A 26,344-nucleotide genomic window follows, 5' to 3' on the forward strand; every position below is an offset into this window, starting at 1 on the left:
AAAGATAAATAAGGAAGTAAGAAGTTGTAATTCTGTTCTTAATTTCAAAATCGTCTTTACTCCATTCGAAACATTGTTTCTGTTCTCTGTCAATAAGCCAATTCAAACCATTAACAGGAATTATTTTTAACGTTAATATGAGAACTGGGTAGCTTTTATATAATGAAATCTGTAAAAACATTCCTTGGAAGCATATAATGTAACCAAGCAAAATAATAGCAGACTTGGTTTGATATTGAGTCTGTTCATGAGAGGTAAAGGATAGTGCAACACTTCTCACGCCCCCTAGCACCGGTTTAAGCGTAATTATTTTAAAAAATATACTGAATAGACTCCATGATCCCAAAGGACCGGAAAATATAACAACAGTATATAAATATTTCTTTGTGTGGATATAACAAATAACTAAAGTTTCTCGAAAAAAAACACAAGTTAAATTATTCAATATTTCTCGCAAAATCAAACTCGAGATAAAGAAACTCCCACGTTCAAAATATTCACATGCGTTCTTATCCTCAGGATGCAGTAATTTCAAATTAATGTCGATTTTATTATACAATATTTCATTTGTAATAGTTTCAGTTAAATTGTACAATAAAACATATCTATTCTAAAGAGTAATTAGGCGTAGTTCCAAGAAAATACAAAGTATGTGATTGTTTTACTTCCAAAACTATTTTCATTGTTTTATTATAGCAGTTCCAGGTATATTTGAAATAAAGATATTTTGCGTGCACATGTGCTGCCAAGATGCAATGAAAGCGGTCATACATTTTTCGTTAGAATTATCTCCCTTTCAACATATTTTACGCATTTAAGTAAATACTCAACAATAATTAAAAATTGAAGAAAAATTCCAAAATATTAAACCAGTTTTTTCATATCTGTCTCCGGGAAGTTAAATATCACATTAACAAATGTACAGAATTTCATTTTGGAACTATTTTTTTCCATTATGTATGAAAGAACATACCTGTGTAATATGGCTTTCGAGCACTGATCGCTCATCTTTCCATCGGGACAAATCGTGTGAGTAGGTTTCACGAATATTTGCCATCCCTTTCTGAATACCCACAATAATTTCTTGGTCCAAATTCTTTGCCCTCTGGAGCCTCTCGACAACCTCGAGCAATTGCAGGTGCTCCTTCTGGAGTCGATCAAGTTGGGTCTCATATCGAACTTTCATGGCCATGTATTCAGCACGTAGGATCTTCTCGTGATGATGAAGTTGATAGTTGATGTCATCCTTAATGTGAAAACATGTATAAAATATTTTTTTTAAAAAAGACGAAGACTAAATTGGTAAAATAATCAAAATAATATTCTAAATCACATGTCTTTTAGAATAGCTGTGCATTCTGGAACAACTTTTCAGTTCAAAGTCTACTGAGGTCATATATCGTCCAATCATTCTACACATTCCCCCGTGTAATAAGTAAACCCCCATCACTAAATGTACACACCATCATGTTTTAAAGAACACTTACAAGGAACATCAAATAAAGACATTTGAATTAAACATCTGGGGTCATATATTACGCTTGGACCTAAAACCTCCACTGTGTTCCTCACACTGTAAATGTAATCAACTTTTTAAGAAAGTCAATAAACGCATACTCCATAACCAATTTTGTCCTTTAAAAACAATACTGAATAATTCCACTCACCTGACCTCTTAGCTTGGTAAGTTCATCTGACATTTTATCATTATTGTTCATTTCATGTGTTAACATTCTTATCTTTGATGTTAGTTCATCTGTCAACTTATATTTCTCTGTTTTTAATATCCGCACGGTATTCTCGTGTTCCATCTTATTTAATCTGAGTTCATGCGCCAGTTTTTCTCTAGTCTCAAGTATTGCGTGGACTTCCTTTCTAAGAAGTTGCAATGCTTGCGACTCTTTCTTCTCTGCCGTTTCTTGCATGAGTCTCATCTTCTCCCTAACTATACTCAACTCTGTCCCTAAGGATGACCTATCTCTTTCCCACATTAGCATTGCTTCACTAAGTGCATGTTTAGCTTTATCTAACTCATTCTGTAACGTTACTTTATCAGTATGAAGTTCGGTTATATTACCCATAAGATTTTCAATATCTGACTGAAGTCTTTCATTCTCAGTCTCGAGTTCAGATTTTTCGCCTTTTAATGTTTCTTCAATTTTATTTTGAAGTTCAGCAATTTTTGTTTCACTTTGCTTTCTTTGTAGCACTGCTTCGTGTACCTCTTCCTCTAAGTAGTGTAACTCTTCACTCTTTTCTTCAATATTAGAACTCAGCTGCTGTAACAAATTATCTTTCTCCTTTAACTGTTCTTCACGAATACGCAAAGATTCTGTTAGCTCTTTGATTGTCTTCTCTCTCTGAGATATTTGATCAAACAATGATTGCAAGTCCTCCTCTCGTTGCCGTATAATCTCTTCTTGTTCTTGAATCAGCTCCTCTTTTCTTGCTATCTGAGCTGAAATTATAATTCTTAGTAAAATATCAAAGTAGTATCTGCGCTACATCAGGCTGAAAATGACATACCAAGTGTAGTGTAAAACGACATTATCTTAAAGCAGTTATGTCATAACAACTTAAAAGAACTCGGATGTACGCACTACAGTAAGCGGCTCGGATCATTAGAATAATGTATGCAAGGTTGTGCAGCATCACTGACCCCGAGTCGGAAAGATCCGCGTGTATGGTATAAACACATTTACAGAAAATTTGATTCTGAAAGTAACCAATATCAGCTGTGAGCAGTTACATAACACAGCATCATGTTTTAGATTCAATTTCCTTATGCAGAGTTCTTTTACCTCCGTAGAAATAACTAAAAAAGTTCCTTTTTTGAGGGAGGAGGAAGTTGGGTGTGGGTACAGTTACAGTAACTACCTGATTTTTCCTTCAAGCCATTATCTCTCTCCTTCATGAAGATGTCTTTCATGCGGTCCTCTTCTCGTAATTTGTTGATTTGTTCATCAAGTCGCTTACAGTCATGTGTTCTCTGTGTTAACTTCTGTTCCAGGGATTGTTTCTCCCTCTCCGATGCCGCGCTCTTGGAAATCCAAATCTCGTTTATCTAAAAATAATAAAATCATGGTACACTGATTATTTTGAAAATGTCATAGTCATGTAAGTCAACAAATATTTAGTAGATATCAAGGAAACAGTATAATGTGATGGCCAACAGCTTAACATGTCTTAAATTTCATATTACAATTTTTTTGTATGTCTCACAGTTTTACTACTTTACACAGCTTCATTATATATAATGACAGTGTGGCATTTTTAAAAGTTTTATTTAAAAATAAGGAATAATTTAAAGTATTCTTTAATGTATTTTGTTATGATTCTACATATATTTTTACCGAACACTTCTGTAAGTTTTAAGAGCTATTTCAACTCCAGTTTATAATATGACCTATACAGTGCACTAAACTTCAGGCAATGGTAAATTACTGCCGCTTTGTGAAACAATGAACATAAGCTCTGTAGAGCTTTTAAGCGAAAGGAAAATTACACGTCTGGCTTATCTTTACAAAGGTATGTAATGAATTATAGCAGCATGTGTTATACTTTCATAATTTGCTCAATCATCAGCGACTGGGATTTTGTTGCCGAATTCTGCATCAAAAGATGTTTTTTAATATTTACAATAACGTGTCCCAGTTGGACGTGTCTGCCTTAGTCACGCCAAGACTTCGTCTTAATTGTGTGTCATTAACTATCTTTAGCGCAGATATGGCTGAACAATAACATATAAAATTACGGTTAAATAATAATGGCATAAGAAAAGAAAATGTATCACCAGCTCTACACAGAGCCTCGAATTAGCATTAACTGGGTCGCTTATACAACATTTTGTGAAAAATACCTCTTCAATTTTGACTTCCAGCTCTTCTGCTTTAGATTTGAATTTGATAAGTTCGTCACATAGTTGGTCCTTCACAGACTGCAGCTCTGCGCATGTCCGGCAATATGAGCCCTACAACCAGATGTATTCAAATATATAATTATTCACTGACTGCAGCTCTGCGCATGTCCGACAATATGAGGCCTAAAACCAGACTTATACAGAATTATAAGTAAGCTAAACTCGATGTTTTCCTTTGTGATGTAGGCTTTACTGATGCGAATGCACGAGATTGCGATGGATGATGTAACAATGTCAAATGAACCATTCTAACTGAAATGTGTGACAAACTCTTAAGGGTAATTCAATGTATTTGTCTAAAAGCCTCGATTACTTTAAACTCTGTCCTGTCGGAAAATAAGTGGACAGAATCAATACCATCTTTTTTCTTTTGTTTGATTTCCACTTATTACCAGAAGTTATTACTTCGATCATAATTTACGAGTATTTATACAAACAGTGACACTAGCAAGGAACTGCACGGGCAGTTCTAGTTCGAAAAGCGGTTATCTCCCTATTAGTTTGCCTTTCATCTAATGACAAGTGTGTGTACGTCTGCCTTTTCGTCAAAACAGGAAAAGCCAAGAAAGTAAGATAAACAGGGAAAATACTGATATATATCTAAAATAATCTCTACAGTTATCGACAGAAGCTGAAATATTTTTAAGCAAATTCTATTTATTGTTTATCTTTTGTCTTGATGCTATCTCTGACTTAAACTCATCGACTGTGGAGGTAACTGATCTAAATCATGCAAAAGATGAACAATTTGATCATGAATTTCGATTTCAGATGTGATTACTTAGTTTTCTCATAACAACTGCCATATTTTCTGATATGATTGCCAAGTTAGAGCATACATCAACTTGACGGAGTGATTGAAGTCTCCAGTTTGATTGCCTTGTTATGACTGGGCGGTCTGATAACGACCGGAAATAGGATGAAAATAATAATTCTAAAAATAGAATTGTAAAGAAAATAGTCCAAGAATAGAAAATGAGGATGGGTCTATTTCATCGATGCCAAAGACATAGTGAAGATCGTCTTGTGCCAGTATAAATATATGATTAACTAAGGTTCTCATACACAAGATATTACATTTTTCATGAAATGGAAACATATATGTGTGTGTACACATAACATGATTATGTACAATTCCATGCGTCTTCTTGAATGCATTCTGTTGGGAACTTTCGAGAAAATAATAGTGCAACATGTAAAATAATTATAATTTCGTCAGTTTTTGAAACACCCAATCTTATTCCATTTAAAACTGCGCAAACATGTTTAAAAGTCTCATTTTACATTTTTTTAGAAAAGAACACAGGATAAATTTATATCTGAAATATAATAGGGTTATTATAACAGTAGATTGATCTGGGATGCAGTATTCGGCTCGAGTGGATTTTGCCAGATCGGATCTCACGAGGCGCGCAAGCGCCGAGTGTGGTCCAACCTTGCAAAATCCACGAGAGCCAAATACAAAGTCCCAGATCTAGCTACTGTTATAATGACCCTTTTATTATATACCTTTACCATTTTGCTTCTTGTTTTGTTCTTGAACGAAATCTTCAATGTTTGTCGATATTAATTGGAACTTAGTGAAATTTTTATGTGCGCTATTTATAGAAATGTGTCGGGTCATGCATATTTATGAAAATAGTCAGGCAGCATACAATACGGAAGGTACAATACGGAATTTAAAAGGTACAATACGGGATTTTTGTCTGCCTGTTCATATTTAATTGTGAAATACAAGCCGATTTTTTACAGAATTTATATAGGTATATAATAAAGATATATATTTATACACCTGGCGAATATATATTCAACTGAGGATGACTATTGCCAAAAAGAGGTAAAAAGTTCATCCTTTTATATCATTTTATTCAGAACCTACCCTCTTTCCTTCGGATACTCCGTCCACGGAGGATCACGAATCCAGTGGTTTCCGGGAAAAATTTAATGGAGGATGACAGTAAGAAATAGTTTTTCTACCCAAAAGTTGTTAACGGTTGCCATGTATTATTTACTTATCCTACCTGTTTGCCATCAGAAGACCCATCTTCGGAGGAAGACGAATCCTGTGGCTTCCGGGAAAGTTTTGGAGATCTCCATTTTTCCGTCTCCACTTTCTTGAGCTTCTCCGTCAGGCTTCGGATCTGGTCGTTTGCGAGGACAGCATGTTTCTGACTTTCTTGAAGCTGATAACATACAGAGAAATTATATCATCACCTGTAATCTGCATCGTATTTAACAGGGTACACCAGTCTGAGGGTAGTAACGCCAAATGTGTGGTAACACCAGAACGGCGATAAGAGTATTAACATTTGTTTGCAAAGAAAACTTACTTTTCCCAAACTATCAATGAAAAGGAAACAAATCACTAAGACTTGTGGAAATACTTGTTCTAGCTCCATTCGCGTTTGTTCCATAAATGTTCTTTTACAATGTCTTTGTCGACCTACCTAAGATATATTATAAAAAGCAATTCTGATATATCTGGTGGTAATAGTAATACTGCATCATACTATTTGCAGCTCAATTTTTTTTAACCCATTCCTGGAATTTTCTTTCATAAAAAAATAGTCACTCTTTATTCCAAAACCAAATTTAGAAATGCTGGTACACAGGAAAACCTTCTGTTATAGCGGATCTCAAATTTGGAATTTCTTGCCTAAAACAAGTTTCTAGTCTAACTGAATATATGAACGCAATAAGCAACCTTTTATTACGTTCCCGTAGGTATAATGCATTAAGAAATGGTTGAAATTTCAAGGGCGCAATTCAATAAGGAAGGTAAATCAAACCTCTGACTGAAGCAGTTCCTTTTCGCGCATGTGCAACTTTGCGTCATCAGACATGGCGGATGAGATGACGTCACTTCCGGTAAATTCCAGTTTCTTTTCTAATGAGGAAGACTTTTTGCGCTCTTCAGCTAGGAGGGTTTCTAGTGATCGAATGCGTTTCTTAAATTGTTCCTGAAAGTAAAAATCAACCACGTGATAATAGGATGATTTATTATCAAGGTCATTTACGTCGTTGAGAAGAATATACCTAAAACATGTGCATTTAAAACAATATAAACGGTAAGCATGAAAAGTTCTTAATTTTACATTCATTCTTTTATGATTCAGCAAGGCAAGGCTCCTATTTGTTTTCATAATTTGTCAAATATTACTTTGTTCATAATAACTTTTGAACGGATTCTATTGGTAATAATGTGTCCATTTATCTTCAAAATCAAACTCTGTACTGTATATTAAATAATCACTCCTGAAATTAAAATGTGATCATGAAATTATAGCTGTAAGATATGTTAGAGCGGATAGGATGCTTTAAAAATAGTTTTGTGTGTTAAAAATAATTATCTAAATGAAGTATTTGTAACATACAAACAAACTAATTTATAAAGGACAGAATATTAACTCATTTTGCATCTTCCTATTTTAATATGTGACGCAATTGTAGATAAATTTTGCATACATTATTTTACAGTCCTTTATTAACCTGATTCTCACATTATTTAATCATAAGCCATACTCAGTCGCATTGAATTGCGAAATTATTTTTTTACCACTAAATTCGAAATTATTTGCTGGTTTGACATATACTGATTATAGTAATTTCCTCCTTCGCCAAGTATTCACTTTATGTAATGCATAGCAAATGTATTGAATTACCTCCCAAAATGCTGCAATTTGCGTCTTCTCGGCTGGAGATCCATCGAAAACATCGTCACTTCCGGTAGAAACCGGACTAGGAGCAGAGCTACCAACACTTTTCTCTGACGAAACTGACGAATCTTGATTTTCGTTGATTTCCGTAATCAATCGTTCAAGTTCGTCTTCAGCCGCTTCTGCACGATCTTTGACGATTTCTAAGAGGTTGTTCAGGATCTGAAAAAGACAAAAAATGGCGATCCTAAAGTAACAATTGCACTTGAAGTATGTTTAGGAAGAAGCAAATATATCCATTCTGATCGTGTTTCATACGCTGAAAGGTACACCGCATCTGGATGATCAAAACTGCACGAAACTTGAAATTAAAAAAAATACAGAAACTCAGTGTCGAGTATTAGCGTCGAAAACCTCGTATACTCATTTTGGCCGCCAAAACGCAGTTCTCTAAAATATAGCTATAATGCCGCTTGTCCTGCGAAAATACTGGATATCCTATTCCTCGCCATCAAAAAGCTGAAAAATTGTCATGTAATAAATTGATATAAATTCATCGGATTACTTTTCGTTCTTCTAAAACGTCATATATTCATTTAGTTTCATATATATTAAAGTCTAAAACAATAAATATATTTTTAAAAAAAGATAAACTAACAAGGGACAGTTGTTAATATTTCTAATTCAAAACTCTCGTGTGTTATCCTAAATACCGTATCTGTGCCATATGGAAGAGGTCTAAAAGTGAAATCGATAATGCCGTTTCAGCATATTTAGTTTGGATCCTGACGGTTTTTATCTCTCTTGAAAAGTTACAAAAATGAACACACGTGGACCGACGATATCTATTGGTGTTTCGTTATTTTGGGCTGCGCGCTTTTATCATCTGAAAGGTATTTGCTACGTCAAAGCGTTTATTTATTACCGTACGTAAAGAAATCTAAGATTACTGTAAAACTGTTTGAATTTTAACGAAAGGCTGGAATACATTTATAAATTAACTAGCATCAATTTAACAATTCGACTTCCCATCACATATGCATTCCATAGCAACAAAAAAAAAACTAATAAATTAATTGCTATTGAAACACAAGATATTTCCTTAAGGCGATATCTATTTAAATTAGTTTAAAGCACACTGTAATTTTTACCGGAATTTATGAGTTTCGCATAATGTTATATTGTTCGTTTAGAATTACTTGGTAATATTATCTAACATAACAACAAGTGATGAAATTAGAAATGTGAAATGTGCCTGGTTTTGCAAATCAAACAAAGATAAAGCAGGCGAATAATATTTTAATAGTGCAATATGCTGAAGATTGTAAACTAATTATCTTGGTATAAAATGCTATCTGTTCTCTTTTAATTGAGAAAAAAAGAGACTATATTTACAATTTTTATATATTTGTTAAGCAAGAAATGTTTGTTTTAATTTGTATTTTATAAGTTTGTTGTGTGCTTTCAAAAATAACCTTTTTGGTTAAAACCGCGAATGCACACTTAAGTTTTCCGGCGGTTCTGAATTTCAGTAATGTCATACCGTTCTTGACCTGATTTTATTTTTTTTACTTTCATAAAATTGTTTCTATAAACGTTGTTTTAAATGTTTCACTTACCGAATTAGGTGTCTATGTAGTGGGCAAAATATGTGTTCCTTTTAACTGTCTGATTAGCCTAGATATAAATGTAGTGAAAAGCCTTTGAGCACTGGAAGGTACAATAATATAGGAAGGTAAAATTTATCTCAACATATTATTTTCTTTGATAAAGAAAAATATGAATTAATGACATGTCTGACTTCAATTCCTGTAATAAATCAAATAATTACAAATAAAGCGTTCATGTGGCTATCTTAATCGCAGGTTCTCTTAACTTATGATTTAGTTCTTGTGTCTGTTTCATTTATTATGCAAGTCTTTCGAAGCCAATTTTAATAATACCTTTGATACAACAATCCAGAAACATGCATATAAAACTTTATGACTTAATTATGCTTATAAGTTATAATTCTGTAGTTAATTTACGCTCATAAAATTTATTTGTTCGGAAAATTCGAGTGCTTTGTTTATGAAGCAGAATCGTTTTTAAGTGTTTAAGTTTGGAAATCAAGGCCAGCATACTGTAAACATGCCTGATATCTGTATGACCCAATACAATATTTTTCAAAAGTGCAAAATTATCATTTTTCTGAAAAATATTGTTCCAGATCTCTCAAGATTTGTCCAGAATTGACACTGTTAGATTAAAATATATCAGCAAAAGTCCCTTGAAAAGACCTAACACCGCGTTGGCGGGAAAACTGGCTTACCAGACTAGAGACGTAGAGTACCGCCTTCATTGTTACGAACTTATAATACGCATGAATCTCAAGTAAATGAACGAATTGCATAAGGACTTAATAGAAGTGAGGAGTTGGTTGTAAGAACCGGTTTTATTTCAGGAAGTTGTTATCTTAGAAATTATACAAAATGTTGGAACATCAATGCCAAAGAAATTTGTAGGCGGTTGAGTTCAAACAGCTTAATGGAGGAATATATTATACAGAATTGATAGCATTATAAGAGTTTCTGGTATATCAAGTCCAGGTGGCGGTAATATATTTAGGACGTATTGTACCTTTAGATCATAAATTTATTGCTGATAACCATTGTTTCGTGTTTCTGTTCCTGCTTTTTCAAAGTTTCTGTAAATTCAAGTGTGGTGTTGCAACTATTCATACTGAAATGGTGAGGTATGAAAAACTAGTAAAAAGTATGAAGACAGAACGAGTCCATTTTGTAACGTAGTCGAAAACGAGGCCAAGTTGTTATAATGCGGTAATTACGGCGATATAAGAAATACTTCATTTCGTAAAGCTGAATACGCTGGCAGAAACTTTCATAGTCCTAACCCAGGTACGTATCTGTTACTGGATATATAGTTTGTCGCACAAGAGCTTTGTAGCTCATTTTTTCTGCTGATTATAATAATCTAATAATAATAATAATAATAAAATCTTTATTTAATGAAGGTAACATACAAAGTGTACATAACATGAAAATGAAACGTAAACTTATTTTCAGTATGGCCTTCAGTTAACAACAACAACAATACACATGTATATTACGATAAATTTCACAAAATCATATTTAAAAAAATATGTATCAATGATTAATGTATTAAATACGATTAGAAACTTCCCATTCATCCATCCGACAGACACTCACATAATTATAAGACTATTAAAGAGAATAAACAAACAACAGCAAAACAAAATAATAATAATAAAATAACTGACATCAATATATGTAAAAACTGTAATAATATAATTATTTTAAGCACTGAACTGTAACATGAACAAATGTCGTTTGATATTATTTTTGAATGTTTGTAATGTGCTCGATTCTTAATTTCAGCAGGTATTTTATTCCAAATATTAATGCTGAAGTACGAGAACGAATCTTTAAGATAATTTGTACAAGGTGTTATACGCAAAACAAGATCTTTGTGAGCTGTTGATCGTAGATTATGCAATTTATTATTTGAGACACTTAATATTTCAGTCATGTAGATCGGTACCATGTTATGCATAGATTTGTAAACCATCACAGCTGTGTGATATTTTACCCTGTTACTAAATTTAAGCCATTTTAGATCATTAAAAAGTTCTAATGTGGGTGTTAAGTATAATCTTGGCCGCTCTTTTTTGTATTACTTGCACTTTATTTATATAACATTTTGTATCTTTTCCCCAAATAGTACAACAATAATCGAGAATGGGAAGGATATATGCATTATAGTACATCAATTCTGCTTCTTCGCTAAGATAAAAGATATTTTTCATCTGAGCATGCCAATTTAGTGTATTATCTAGATAAATACGTAAAATTTTTTGCACTGTAACATTTTCTAGCTCCGTGTCATTTACTTTTAACTTTAAAGCATTACATTTCTTTACTTTCATCGAAGAACCGATTATCATACATTTCGTTTTCTTTGGGTGTAAAGACATGTTGTTTAGAATACACCATTCATTGACGTAGTCGAGGTTTTGTTGTAAAGTGTTTTGAGTTTAAACTTTATTAAAAAACAACAAAGAACTGAAAAGTATGTTAAATTGTGCCAAAGCCTGCATTAGAAATTGTAATGACTTTGTAATCGATAAACTATATGGGTCTTTTCCTCCTCTAGAATGGTGTCGCTAACAAGTACTTTTTGATTTGATCAAAGGGATTGATGGATTTCTAAAGGCATATTTAACTCATATGTATGACTTTGCTAATATAATTATGTTCTATGCATTTTTTTTATTCCAGATAATTTAAAAGGTGTTGTAACACCGATCAGCAGACTCTGTGTAATCATGTATCTGGATATGTTGGAAACAAATGCGCTTAAACGTAGATTTGTTTTCAAAATTGAACCCTTTAATGCATTCACAGTATTTGTCATACATTTTAATAATATTTGCATTATTTGATGTTTATTAAGAAACAGTTTCATGAACGCCCAGCAAAAAAACAAATTGTGTCTCAATTTCCATTCCGTTTTACACGAAAAATAAAAATCACCAGACAATGTACAAGCAGATCGAAAAAAAAACAACACATCACTCGCTTACAATACTAATATTTCACCGAGAAGTATAAACGGAACATACTCATTAATTACGAGTTTACATAGATGACATAATAGATCTTACAATACAATAATATTACAACTTTAAATTGACATGGTTGATATTTTTACCGGGCAGACATCAGGCTTTTGTTGGTTATGACCTGCTTATAGGTGACTTACAATATTTTACTTCTGAATATATACTGACACATAATGCTTTACAACCTACTGATTATTAACACAATACACGTGCAACAGTATTCTTCCCGAAGCTCGGTGCTTGAAAATAAATTCTACTTATAAACAAGACGCGTAACTGATAAAAAATAACTGTTTTTTAGCATGGTGGAAATGATCAAAGAATAAGGAAAACGTATTTGTAAAAGAGAAAATGCAGATATGCAAAGCCAATGATTTGTCCAGTAAAACAACCGACAAAGATACTACAAAGTTAGTTTGTTATACACTATTTATTCTTCATCTTCATTTTGTTGCAGTTGTTTGGCAATAAAACACGTGCATTGGCAATAAAACACGTGCATGCCTAAAATAACACTTCAATGTCGACTGCGTGTTGCGGAACGAAAAAAAGTATTCTAGAGAAAACAGAGTCCGATGTTAGCTGTTTTCTTGTAAACTTTGAGATGTCCTTTTCTGGTAATGCTTTGAAATACTGGACTTAACTTTAGAATGATAATTAGGGTTGGCCAATTTCATCACTTCAAAAGTTGTAATACGAGTAAAAAACTCACCATTTTCAAAGAACTGTTTGATACATTTGCAGTAACGTCCCAGTGCTGAAATTCACATAAATAGGTGGAACGTAGTTTTTAGCAATTATTGTTTGTTTTTATTTCTTTACAAATGACATTCATTTTTAAAGGGGACAACCTTTTTAGAATATTATAATTATCCAGCGTATGGGACACTGCAGCAGAACATGCAGACGTCAGGTACTAGTAGATTGCTTGTAAAGGACTTGTTCGTTTATCAAATATTTCTGTGTTTTTATCATACACTCCTAAGCCTATTGATAAGTTTGATAAAATAACTTCATATTTTCCTGTAGGTTAACGGATCCACGAGGTTTTAACACACGTGAAAATTGCGAGGCAATTATCAATTATCGGATTTTGTTGATTTTATGTTTTGGGTTAAACATCAATGAGATTAAACTAGTAAATTACAGAATCCTTATCTGAGGTTACACGATCTTCCTAGCAATAAAAAGTTCAGAAATATAACAACGCAAGAAACGTTTTACAGTATTAACATAATCCTGAAAAACTGTTATTTCCTCTTTTGTTGAATAGCAACAATAAATATTCATGCCAAGAAAATATCTCTGTTTGCAAATCTGTAAATCTACATTAATAATATGTAGAATTTGGAAACAATAAAGATACAGACATGATTGATTTGAAGGTTTCACTGGAACTGTTCATAAATGGCTTAGTTGATATTCTTAACAGGTAACACGCATTACTTGAAATAGAATTTCATGACTTTAGATCAAAACTTCTCCACTGTTAGTTTTTATTGAGTGTCATCTTGTTATGAAGACGTTTCAAAGTTTTATTGAAAACTGCGTGTGTCTGAATAACAATTTTTCAATTCATGATCGAATCACTTACACACGGAAAATGGCTTCCTTGCCGTAGGACACTTTTGCATATTTCGCAAGGTAAGAATGTAAAGAGATCAAAGTATTTAACTGTTTCACCTCTGCATGGACTACATTATCAAAATATGAAAGTTATATTCGTTCAAAAATCAAATGCAATACTGCAAGGTTTTACAAATCGGTATTATAGTGAATATTTTTCAAATTTGAGGGAGACACTGAAGGATAAAATGATCTAGATAAATAATTAAAAGAACCGTCACAGAAAATAATGAACATATCATTTATCATCGATTCAGGTCACCTAGGAATACAACTGGAATGATACAAAATCTATGCAGTGTTATACCATTTAACATCGATTCAGGTCACCTAGGAATACAACTGGAATGATACAAAATCTATGCAGCGTTATACCATTTAACATCGATTCAGGTCACCAAGGAATGCAACTGGAATGATACAAAATATATGCAGCGTTATAAGAAATAACTTGGAAGATTTCTATTATTTGGTCACCTTTGTTAGAGGGAATCGTGTTATTAATATTGTTTCGTCTAACAAGCTAAATGAAGGTGTGAGTGTGAGTTTGGCTGGCCTGAACGCATTTGAAATCCATAGTTCTTTACATAGGTTACTGACCGTTCCAAGACGACCTCCATATATTCAATTTGCATTTTGTACTGATCGTTTCATATCTTCTGTCTACTATCTTCTATGTGGGTGGTGTTTTCCCAATATAATATAAAGTAGCTTGTTGGCAGGTGCTTGAAGCTCTTGGTCTGCTATGAATGTTTCCTCTACAGTGTCACTTTGTCCGTGACCTGCTTTGTGGTGTGCCGTTCCAGTGTCATCTGCTGTACTCAATATTTTCATGGATTTCCCACCTACATTATATTCTACACCAATAATTTGCAAAAGCATTTTAATTTAGCTACGATCTAGTTTAGATCACTAAACCCTTTAATTGCTTTGAGTAGAAGCCAGCTTTTAATGATTAAAAATGCGAAAGATTCAATATTTACGAACACCTGTTGTGCTTTTTCAGTACTTTTATACCTTAGTGCACGAACTATCGGGGTGAGATGTATTATCTTGAGTATATGCCAGCTTAAATTATGTTGTTTTGCCATCCTAAAAAGTGAAATAATTCAATCAGATGCTTTTAGAACTTTCCATATGTTTTATATGAACTACTTAGTAACTACTTAGTAAAATAAGAAATAGCATTAAAACTAATCCCTAAACCATGTAGTCAGCTAATCCAGGAAGGTACAGGATTATTCACTTAGATTTTGTTGTTGGGTTTACTGTCACGCTTTACTGCAACTTCCCAGTTTTGACAATAATTGCTTAACGCCATTGCGGGTAGCAATATATTACCGCCGACATTCCGTAAACCGGCTAGATTACTTCTTCGCACGAAAGAATACTACAACCATCGTGGGTTTTGTTACCCACAGCGCCGAAGGCCAAATGGGCTGAAGTCAGCGACAAGGCCCCCAGATAAAAACATTGAATGTACACTTAAAACATTAACAATATTGACAGGTATATGTCATATCCTTTTGAAATATATACACTTTACCAGGCAAAGATGATGAAAAACTAATAATGGCGATATCGATTCTGATCACTATATCGCTAAAGGATGCCTCATACTTGATGCCTCATACTCAAACCTGCTATTAAAGCATCTGCTTATGCGTTCAATACGGCTGTTCGACCAGAGATGACTTATGGTTTGCCCCAGTTCGTCATGATCAGTCACACGCATTTGTGATAACCAAGTTCCAAATACGTTTTCATAATTTTTTTTCACATGGATAGACAGCAATATGAAAAATAAGCACGTCATTTTGTTTTGTTGCTATGGCAAATGTGGGATTCTGTAATAACTTAAAAAGTACAAGATATTTTTTCATGAAATATAATAATTGGCAGACGGCGATTTGGAACATAAGCACGTCCTTTTATTTTGTAACAAATGTGATTGTTACGGTAACAGGTATTAAAAACGTAACAAAAAGAACATTCTACGATAACTGGCAAATGATATTTTTCATAAAATCTAGTTAATATAAAGAAAACAATGTTAAAGAACATGCACATTGATAAACTTCCTCCGTTTGTACATCTATATGTCCTTCTGTCAGTCACAAATGGTTGATTTTTGTCATAAATTAAAAAGAACAAGTTATATTTTCATAAAACTTAATATATAACAAAAATATGTACATCTTTTGCTATGGCAACAGGTAGTCCAGAAATATGCAAAAAAGTAGATTCTGTAAAAAAAATAAAAAGATCAGCATTTTTTTTCATGAAACCTTCCTTAAAGATGGTAGGTGTATTTCGGGAACCTGCAGGTTCTTCTATTAAATTTCAATACACAAAATGTGGTGCCTATGGCAGCAAGTATGACAAATACCCCTTCTTCTTGTAAGTGACTTTTCTTGCATTGGTTACCAAAGTCACGTTCTCGTTAGACAGACATTCAATAATAGAATCCAAAAGAAAGCAGATCACGCTCAATATGAAACACTGATTCAAACAAAGAAAGCGTTATCATTTCAGGATCCACTGAAAAGGAAAAAAGGACAAAGATGCACCCTCCCCAGTCGGTATGGTAATCTTAGCATATGCAGTGAAACAAAACTTACCAACTATGAAATCTTAAATCCAGACGCGATGTTTGATACTTTGATTTGTGTAATTTGTTTATTAAAAAACTTGATTTATTAATAGAACGTACAATCCAGCGGATAATTGAAAATATGGCGACAAACTGAATGCAATGTCTTAAGCTGAAACTTTTTCAACAATTTAACACAATATAAGTAAGTAATAATCTCAACATAATCAAATCCCGATAGTGTGAGATACATTTAATGTATATTAAACACATCTTTTCCAAGCTAAAGCCACCTGTTAATACGAGAAACCAATCGAGCTGATAATATGGGAAATAGTTTTACGCTCTTAGAGAAATATAAAAATCATCCATAACCAACTGCTTTTAACTTATCTAAACAGGTGTTTTATGAAATGAGAAAAACATCATTGGCCAAGAGGTTAAGGTCGCTGACTTCGAGTCTCTCATGATGCCCCAACTTTGTTGATCTCAGGTATAGGATTCTGTCGCCTGACGAAGCTATTCAGCCGTCTTGCCGTCTTGTGGAATGCCTAATTTTATAACGATTCATGCCGTTCTTAGCACGAAACCTCATTAAGCGCACCTATTAGGTTTTCAAATAATTTTCATTAAAGATTCTCTTCAGAAAATCCTTACCGTTGCTCTACTCCAAATAATGTAGACCATATCCTAGAACTCCCTCTCTCATTCTGACTTTGTGAAAGATTCCAAACATAAATTGCTAAATCTGATAAATGACGAGAAACACGTGAATCCATATGGTATTTAAAATACTCTAAAATATAAAGGTAGAAAACTACAGGTCGCCCAACACGACATAAACGAAAATGTTGCAGGCTCGGTTTGATTGCGCCTGTTCATGGATGCCTGTTCTAAACCTCAACTTTCGTAGAAGTCTTGAGCTCTAAACGTTACATGTAATGGAAGTTTTGACCTTTCGTGTCTCATTTATTGTAACATGATTTCTTTAAATATTATTAAGTCAATAAAATACAAGCACAATCAGCAGGAAAACTACCTTCAGGTCGACTTCGAGTTTAACTATTTTAAGAAGGATCGAAGCTACGGATACGCTGGGTTTGTTCAAAACAAATGATTCCAACAGAAATAAAAGAAAAATATAGAGGAAATAAATTAATCTTGTTACTGGTTTCTTTTATTTCTTTGCTGGTAATATAAAAGAAAGAAACGACACAAAATATGACCAAACAAAAAGCACGTTGAAGTGCACGATGCTAAAGATTGTTCATTAACTGTCTTCATATAAAAGATGGAAAATATATTTACAAATTCAAATATTCGTTAAGCAAGAAATATTTGTCTTAATTTGTATTTTTTTTACAAAAATAGCTATCAAATTAATTGCTGTTGAAACACAAGATATTTCCTTAAGGCGATATCCATTTAAATTAGTTTAAATCAGACTGTAATTAAATTTACCGGAATTTATGAGTTTCGCATAATGTTATATTGTTCGTTTAGAATTACTTGATAATAATATATAACATAACAACAAGTGATGAAATTAGAAATGTGAAATGTGCCTGGTTTTGCAAATCAAACAAAGATAAAGCAGGCGAATAATATTTTAATAGTGCAATATGCTGAAGATTGTAAACTAATTATCTTGGTATAAAATGCAATCTGTTCTCTTTAAAATGACAAAATATAGAAAATATATTTACAACTTCATTTATTTGTTAAACAAGACATGTTTGTCTTAATTTGTATTTTATAAGTTTGTTGTGTGCTTTCAGATAAAACCTTTTCGGAACAAACCACGAATGCGTACGTTTTTCGTTTCCGTTTTGGGACAATTTTCTGGCGGTTCTGAATTTCAGTAATGTCATACCGTTCTTGACCTGATTTTATTTTTTATACTTTCATCTGTTAGCATTTCAATATAAATTATTTCTATAAACGATGTTTTAAATGTTTCATTGGGCGAAGTAGGTGTCTAAGAAGTGGGCAAAATATGTGTGCTTTCTAACAGTCTGTAAGAATATTGTAGTGAAAAGCATTTGAACACTGGAAGGTACAATAATTTAAACTGAAATATATCTCAACATATTACTTTCTCTGATAACGAAAAATACGAATTTATGATATGTCTGGTTTCAATTCCTGTTATAACTCAAATAAAAGCATATAAACCGCTCATGTGGATATTTTAATCATAGATTCTCTTACCTCGTGTCTGTTTCATTTATTATGCAAATCTTTCGAAGGCAGTTTCGTTAATATCACTGATACCTCAATCCAGAAACAGGCATATAAAACTTTATGGTCTATTTATGCTTGTAAGTTATAATTCTGTGGTTTATTTAAGCCCATAAAATTATTTGTTAGGGAATTTCGTGTCTTTCGTTATGAAGCAGAATCGTTATTAAGTGTATAAATTTGGAAATCAAGGCCAGGGTTTTGTAAACATGCCTTATATCTGTATGACCTGGTAAAATGTTTTCTAAAAGTGCAAAATTATCATTTACGAAAAATATTGTACTAGATTACTAAAGATTACTATTAATTTCACAGATTTAGGTATATCATCTAAAATCCTCTGAAAAATATTTATATATAAATATATGACTCAGCGCTGGCAGGATAACTGGATACATCCGGTCCAGGTGGCAATACATTTAGTACATGTTGTACCTTAGATCACAAATTTATTGCTGATAACCATTGTTTCGTGTTTCTGTTTCTGCTTTTTGTTAATTAAAGTGTGGCGTTGCACCTATTCATACTGAAATGTTGAGGTATGAAAATTGAGTATAAGATTGAAAGAGTTAATTTTGTAACGTAGTCGAATACGAATGTCAAATTATTTTAATGTGGTAATTACGGCGATATTAGAAGTATTACTTCATTTCGTAAAGCTGAATTGTTGACAGAAACTTTCATAGTCTTAGCCCAGGTATGTATCTGTTACTGGATACAAGAGCTTTGTAGCTCATGTTTTCTGTTGATTATAATAATGCGACGTTAAATAATGCTGGCTCAAGCAAACCGAGCCTGCAACATTTTCGTTTTTGTCGTGTTGAGCGACTTGTGGAGTTTCCACTTTTTCTATTTTATTATCACAGCAGCGCTGTTTGTGCCGTGTGGCGGCCGTAAAAAGTCTCCCCGTACATTCAATCAGGGCTGTTATATTTCGATCTTCTCAGATCGTTCAGCACGACTTTATGTCGTGTTATTGGTACTGTTTAGTTTCCTAGCTTGAACAGTTCGGCCTGGGTGGTTCCAATACTCCCGCTTTCATAGCTTTGGGTATTGTATAATCACCCCTTGGATATGGTGCCTGCTTTTTAATTTTGTCTTTTGGCAGTTCCTGTGATATGCAGGCTCCATAACCTCAGTTCCCCTTTCTAATTTCCAGTTTGTTTACTTCTGATCATTGTTTTCTCGTTTAGGGCAAACCCATTATTTTATCTGGGGACCAGACGCCGCTTTTCATGGAATTACATGCAAGTGTATCATTGAAGGTACCATGTGCACAGCCGTATGGACACGTCTGCGGATGTCTAAAATTATTTTTGTACTTGTAGCATGTGTAAATGTTGAGTTCTGCTCAACCCGGGGCTAGAGGGCGTGGACGGTAGCATGCAATTCCACTACCGTCCATGAACAGGCTCAATCAAACCGAGCCTGCAACATTTTCGTTTTTGTTGTGTTGAGCGACCTGTGGAGTTTCCACTTTTTCTATAGCCTTTACATTTACCTGTACGCCAGCAATAAGTTCTGAAAATTACAGTTTTGTGCCAAATCCTGCATTAGAATTTGTATTGTCTCTGTAATTGATAAACTATATGGGTCATTTCTTTCGCTAATAAGTTTTTTTTATTTCATCAAGGGGATTGATGGATTTCTCAAGGCATTTTCTCATATATATGCCTTTGCTAATATATGTTCTATGCATTTTTTTATTCCAAATAATTTAAAGTGTGTTTTAGTATCGATCAGCAGACTCTATGTAATCACGTATCTGGATATATGGGAAACAAATGCGCGTAAACGCAAATTACGTCAGACATCTAAGTTATAAAGACGCACACAACATAAAGGTCAGAGACCATCAATATAAGATTGATCTTACAGGGCATTAGATAGTCGTAAACCTCGGAATAAGGTAATAGTTAGTCTATTCTGATTAGCCAGTAACGTAAACAAACCCAAAACGAGATTTTTTCATAATTGAACCCTATATCTCGATGATAATACTAATATTTCACCAAAAGAATAAAATGGACATAATTATTCATTATGAGTGTACATATAGAAGGTATAAATCAGATATATAAGCTCTTACAATATACATGTAATTGTATTACAAAATTAAATTGACGTGCTCTATATTTTGCCGGGTCGACATCGGGCTTTTGTTAGTATGTGTTCCCCCATTCCGACCAACCCAAAGATGACTCACAATATTTTTCCTCCTATTACCTGACACAAAATGCTGTACAAAATTACAACCTACATAACAAAATACAAGTGTAACCATATCCTTCGGGCCAAGTGCTTGAAAATAAATTCAATTTCTAAACAAAGCGTGTAAGTGATAAAAAAAAATAACTGCTTTTTTAACATGACGGAAAAGCTTATGGAAAACGTATTTGTAAAACAGAAAATGCTGATATGCAAAACCAATGATTTGTCCATTCATCTTCATTTTGTTGCTGTTGTTTGCAATAAAACACGTGCATGCAAAAAAAAAGCACTTTAATACCGACTGCGTGTTGCGGAGCTAAGACAATATAATACAAGAAATAAAGTCCGACGTTTAGCAGTCTTCTTGTGAAATAGCAGCTATGGCTTGTTTAATTCGATATGTTTGATCAGTTTATTTAATATTTTCCTTCTGTTCATAAGACTGTAACATGTGCACATGAAAATAATGAGACAATTATAAAAACAGAATGGATTGTTAACGTGAAATTTTGATTTTATTTTTGTGGGGAAACATTAATGAAGTTAAACACTGGTAAATTACGGAATCTTATTTTACACGATCTTCCTAGCAATAAACTAGTTCAAAAATTTAAGAACTCAAGAAACGTTTTACAGTATTAACATAACCTTGAAAAACTGTTGTTTCCTCTTTTATTCTTTTATTGAATAGCAACAATAAATACGCATGCCAAGAAAATATCTCTGTTGGCAAATCTGTAAATCTACATTTATTATACGTAGAATTTGGGAACAATAAAGATGGAGACATCATTGTTTCGAAGGTTTTACTGGCCTTGTTCATAAAATTGTCTGGTTAATATTTTAAAGAGTTACGCGCATTACTTGAATGGCTTTCATGACTTGAGATCAAAAATTCTCCTGAAGCCCGACTTTTAGTTTTTTTGAAGTGCTATTATTTTATTATAATGTTTCAAAGAATTATTGACTCTGCGTGCGTCTCGATTAGAAAGTGTCAGTTTATGGCCCGAATTACTTTCTCATGGAAAAAGGCTTCCTAGCCGTAATAATGGTCATTTTGCATATTTCTAAACATATGAATGTAAGTGAATCAAAGTATTTAACTATTTATGTTAGACTATATTATCATAATGAAAAATGGACTCGTTCAGAAATCCAAATGCAGCAGTGCATGGTTATACGAATGGTATTATAGTGAACAATTGTTTCAAACTTTAGTTAGAAATTAACGGATACAATGGTTTAGATATAAATTTAAAGTAAAAGAACCGTCACAGAAAATATTGAACACATCATTTAACATCGATTCAGATCACCTAGTAACCCAACTTAAACGGTACTCGAATGCAGTGTCCGTACGATATAACATGTTAAAACGAAGCAACTTGGAAGATATTTATTATTCGGTCACTTTGGTTTGAGCAAAGTTCAGCGGGAAATTATTTTGTTAATAATGTGTTTGTCTAACACGTTGATTGAAGGTTATATGTAAGCCCCATGACAATGTCCGTTGCTTTTTGTACGTATAGTTTTATATCTTATGACTCCTGTCTTCAATGTTGGTGCTGTTTCTCCCCTCCCCCTTCTATATATTGTTCTCATTATAAAGGTAGTTTATTGACTAGTGTTTGAAACTCTCTGTCTGCTGTATATATTTTCACTAAAGTGTCAATTTGTCCAACTTGCTTTGTGGTGTGCCGTTTCAGTGCCATCTGCTGTACTCGATACTTTCATGGATTTTCCCACCTACATTTTATTCCACAACAATAATTTGCAAACGCATTTTCATTAAGCGTCGATCTATTTTACCTCACTAAACACTTTAATTTGCGTTGAGTAGAAGCCAGCTTTTAATGATTAAAAAATGTGCAGGATTAAATATTTGAAGAACACCTGTTGAGCCTTTTCGGTATTTTAGTCCACTGTGCACGAACTAATAGGTCGAGACGTATTATTCTGAGTATATGCCAGCTTAAATTATGTTTTTGCCATTCTAAAAAGTGAAATAATTCAATCAGATGCTTTTAAGACCTTTCCCTACGTTTTAGATGTACTACTTTGTAACTACTTAGTAAAGTATGAAATAGCATTTAAACTAATCACTAAACTATGCAGCCAGCTAATCCAGGTAGGTACAGGATTATTTACTTAGATTTCGGTTGTTGGATTTACTGCCATGTTTACAGCGACGTCCCAGCTTTTTACTTCACGCACGTGCGGGCAGAAGATATTACCGCCGACTTTCCATAAGCCTGCAACCATCGCGGTCTTCGTTACCCACAGCGGCGAAAGTCAAATGGTCTTTAATCAACGACAAGGCTCCCAGATAAAGACATTGAATGTACACTTCAAACACCAACACTGTTGATAGGTATATGTCATATCCTTTTGAAATATATACACTTAACCATATCAGTCCCCTACTGCTGTTCGTCTAGAGGGTACTTATGGTTTGCCCCCTTCCGTCAGTCACACGCAGTGGGGTCCTGTGATAACTTAAATTTGTACCAAATACTTTTTCATGAAATTTTGTACATGAATAGACAGCAATATGGAAAATAAGCACGTCATTTTTTTTTGTTGCTATGGCAAAAAAATGTGACAAAAATAGCGAAGTGGAATCCCGTAATAACTAAAAAAGTACAAGATATCTTTTCATGAAATATGATAAATGGTAGACGGCGTTTTGGAGCATAAGCACGTCCTTTTATTTTGTAACAAACGTGATTGCTATGTTAAAATGACAAAAAGTAAAAACTGATATTCATGAAATTTGGTTAATAGGTAGAAGACAAAGAACATGCACATTATTTGATTTCCTCTATCTGTATATCTGCCTGTCCTTCTGTCAGTCACAAATGGTTGATTTTGTCATAAATAAAAAGAAGAAGTTATATTTTGATAAACTTAATACACGAATAGATAGCAACATGAAAAACTTGTATATCTTTTGCTATGGCAAAGACACGAGAAAAATAGATTCTGTAATAAAAAGCACAATACTTTTTTTCATGAAATTAACTTATAGATGGTTTATTTAGGGAATATGCAGGTTCTTCCATTAAATTTCAATAAAGAAAATGTGGTTCATATGGCAGCAAGTGTGACAAATGACGCTTCTTGTAGGAGCCTTTATATTGCTGGGTAACAGTCTTGTTGATTTTGTTATGATAGACACCTATTCGTGAGACACTGAATAATAATTTTCAAAAAAAAAAACGCAGATCACACTCAATATGAAACACTGATTCAATCGAAGAAGAGTGATATCATTTCAACATCCATTAGGAGAGGAAAAAGGGAAAAAGGAAACTTTAAAAACCCACCCTCCCAATTCCGTGTTGTAATCTTGGCATATGCAGTGAAACAAAACTTACCAACTATGGAATCTTATATCCAGCTGTGATTTATTGTCTGAAGATTTGTGTAATTTGTTTGTTATAACAAGTTATTAATAGAATGAATAATCCAGCGAATGCTTAAAATTATGGCGACAAACTGACTGAAATGTCTTCAATAATTTAGCACAATATAATTAAGTAATAAACTCAACATAATCAAACACCGATAGTGTGTATATTAAACACATCTTTTCCAAGCTAAAGCCACCTGTTAATACGGGTTCAGAACAAAACTGATCAGGAAGATAATATGGGAAATAGTTTTACGCTCTTAGAGAAACATAAAAAAAATCATGCATTACCAACTGCTTTTAAGTTATCTTAACAGGTGTTTTAAGAAATCAGAAGAGAAGCATCATTGGCCAATTGATTAAGGTCGCTGACTTCGAAAATCTCGTGTTGCCCCAACTTTGTTAATCCTAAGTGTAGGACTGACGAAGCTTTTCAGACGTCTTATGGAATGCCTAATGTTATAAAGAGGCTTCGTGCTAACAACAGCATGAATCATTAAGCGCATCTATTAGGGTTTTAATTAAGTTTCATTAAAAGTTCTCTTCAGAAATTCCTAACCGTTTGCACTAGTTACCGGATAATATAGACCATTTCCTAGAACTCCTCCTCCCATTCTGACCTTGTTATAGATTCCACACTGATATAGAAAATTACAAAGAAGAAATAAACGTGAATCCATATGATACTTAAAAGACTCCGAACCTCAAACCTCGTAGACGTCTTGAGTTCAAAATGTCACATGTAATATGATGGTTTTGACATTTTATGACTCATTTAAATCAACAGGATTTGTTTAAATAACAGTAAGTCAAGAAACAAACAAGCACAATAAAAAGGGGAAAAAGCTTCAAACCGTCTTTGAATAGGTAAAAACAACATGTAGGACTGAAGCCACAGATCTTAATCTGTTAAAACAAGATGTTCCTGACAAAAATGAAAAAGAAAAAATATAGAGGAAATAAAATGATCTTTGTAACATGTTTCTTTTATTACTTTTATTGATTATTATTATGTAAAAGAAAGAAGCAACAGAAAATATGACCAAATACAAAAGCACATTGAAGTCAATGAAAACATCTTTGAATTACTATTATAATGAGAGACTAAAAATGAGTCTTACTAAAACGCACATATACTACCCGACACTGAACGCCTTTGCAAGTCACGAAAAAAAAAATAAGTAAAAAATATTTTTTTTTTGCTTGAAAAAAAAAAAGTTTCTTTTTTTACTGGATACCAACAGTACACATGAATGCCAAGAAAATACATCAGTTTGAGATGTGAGGAAAAAAAACACAAAGATGATTGTTCATGACTGAAGATTTTACATGTGGTTCCAGTTCAATTCATTTTACTTTCGTGTCATCATATGTACAGTACATTTCAACAATTGCAGAAACAAACAATCATACTTTTAATCTAATTCACATTTGTACAAATAACATAATATGTTATGAATGGGTCCCTTCCTAGACAACCGTCCTCACGGCCTATATGTTGTTCGGTTAAAAGATCTTAAATCGAACCAAATCTTATTTTTGTAGTGCATAGTGGTGTGTGTTAAGAATATTTTACGTCGCTTCCTTACTTTTTATGTGTCTTCAAGCGAATCAAAATCAACAATGGTGCAACAATGGCAAGTTTCCATCAAACATCTAGTAAATAAAATAGAATATTGACACATATTTGGTGACATCAAAAAGAAATTGAAATGTTTTACGAAACAACAAGAATCGTCCTAAATAAACAGCAAACACTTTACGCAACTGAAATGGATCTATTAAGTTCAATAATTCAAATAATTAAAAATTGTATCGATTTTCCAATATTTTACGAAAAACTTTTCAGACTTTTAGACATAGTGCATCTTTGCTTCTTAGTGCATAAAACTATGATGTCGAAATATGTTGTGGGACGGAACAACCCAGAAAATAGACGTTCAGACACGCTAATAATCAAATTATGAGAAGTTGTCAATGCACATTAGAAAGAAAATTAAACTTACACTATATGTCAGCTATAATGATAGTTTTTCCATCCTAA

At 33.2% G+C, this 26,344-nt stretch overlaps 1 protein-coding gene across 1 annotated transcript in view; it reads right to left on the reverse strand.

The window, feature by feature from the left end:
• Positions 1-26,344, reverse strand: part of LOC123539643 (golgin subfamily B member 1-like) — a 228,021-nt gene that overhangs the window by 9,633 nt on the left and 192,044 nt on the right. Inside the window, exons 7-13 of the mRNA XM_045324320.2 lie at positions 7,582-7,797; positions 6,709-6,879; positions 5,941-6,102; positions 3,860-3,970; positions 2,878-3,064; positions 1,668-2,458; positions 974-1,246 (exon numbers count right to left, since the gene is read on the reverse strand). Of these exons, the coding sequence (XP_045180255.2) occupies positions 974-1,246; positions 1,668-2,458; positions 2,878-3,064; positions 3,860-3,970; positions 5,941-6,102; positions 6,709-6,879; positions 7,582-7,797 (1,911 nt within the window). The remainder of the gene's footprint in view (positions 1-973; positions 1,247-1,667; positions 2,459-2,877; positions 3,065-3,859; positions 3,971-5,940; positions 6,103-6,708; positions 6,880-7,581; positions 7,798-26,344) is intronic.

The sequence above is a fragment of the Mercenaria mercenaria genome, chromosome 16, assembly GCF_021730395.1.
Source record: "Mercenaria mercenaria strain notata chromosome 16, MADL_Memer_1, whole genome shotgun sequence".
In the NCBI taxonomy this organism is placed as follows: Eukaryota; Metazoa; Mollusca; class Bivalvia; order Venerida; family Veneridae; genus Mercenaria; species Mercenaria mercenaria.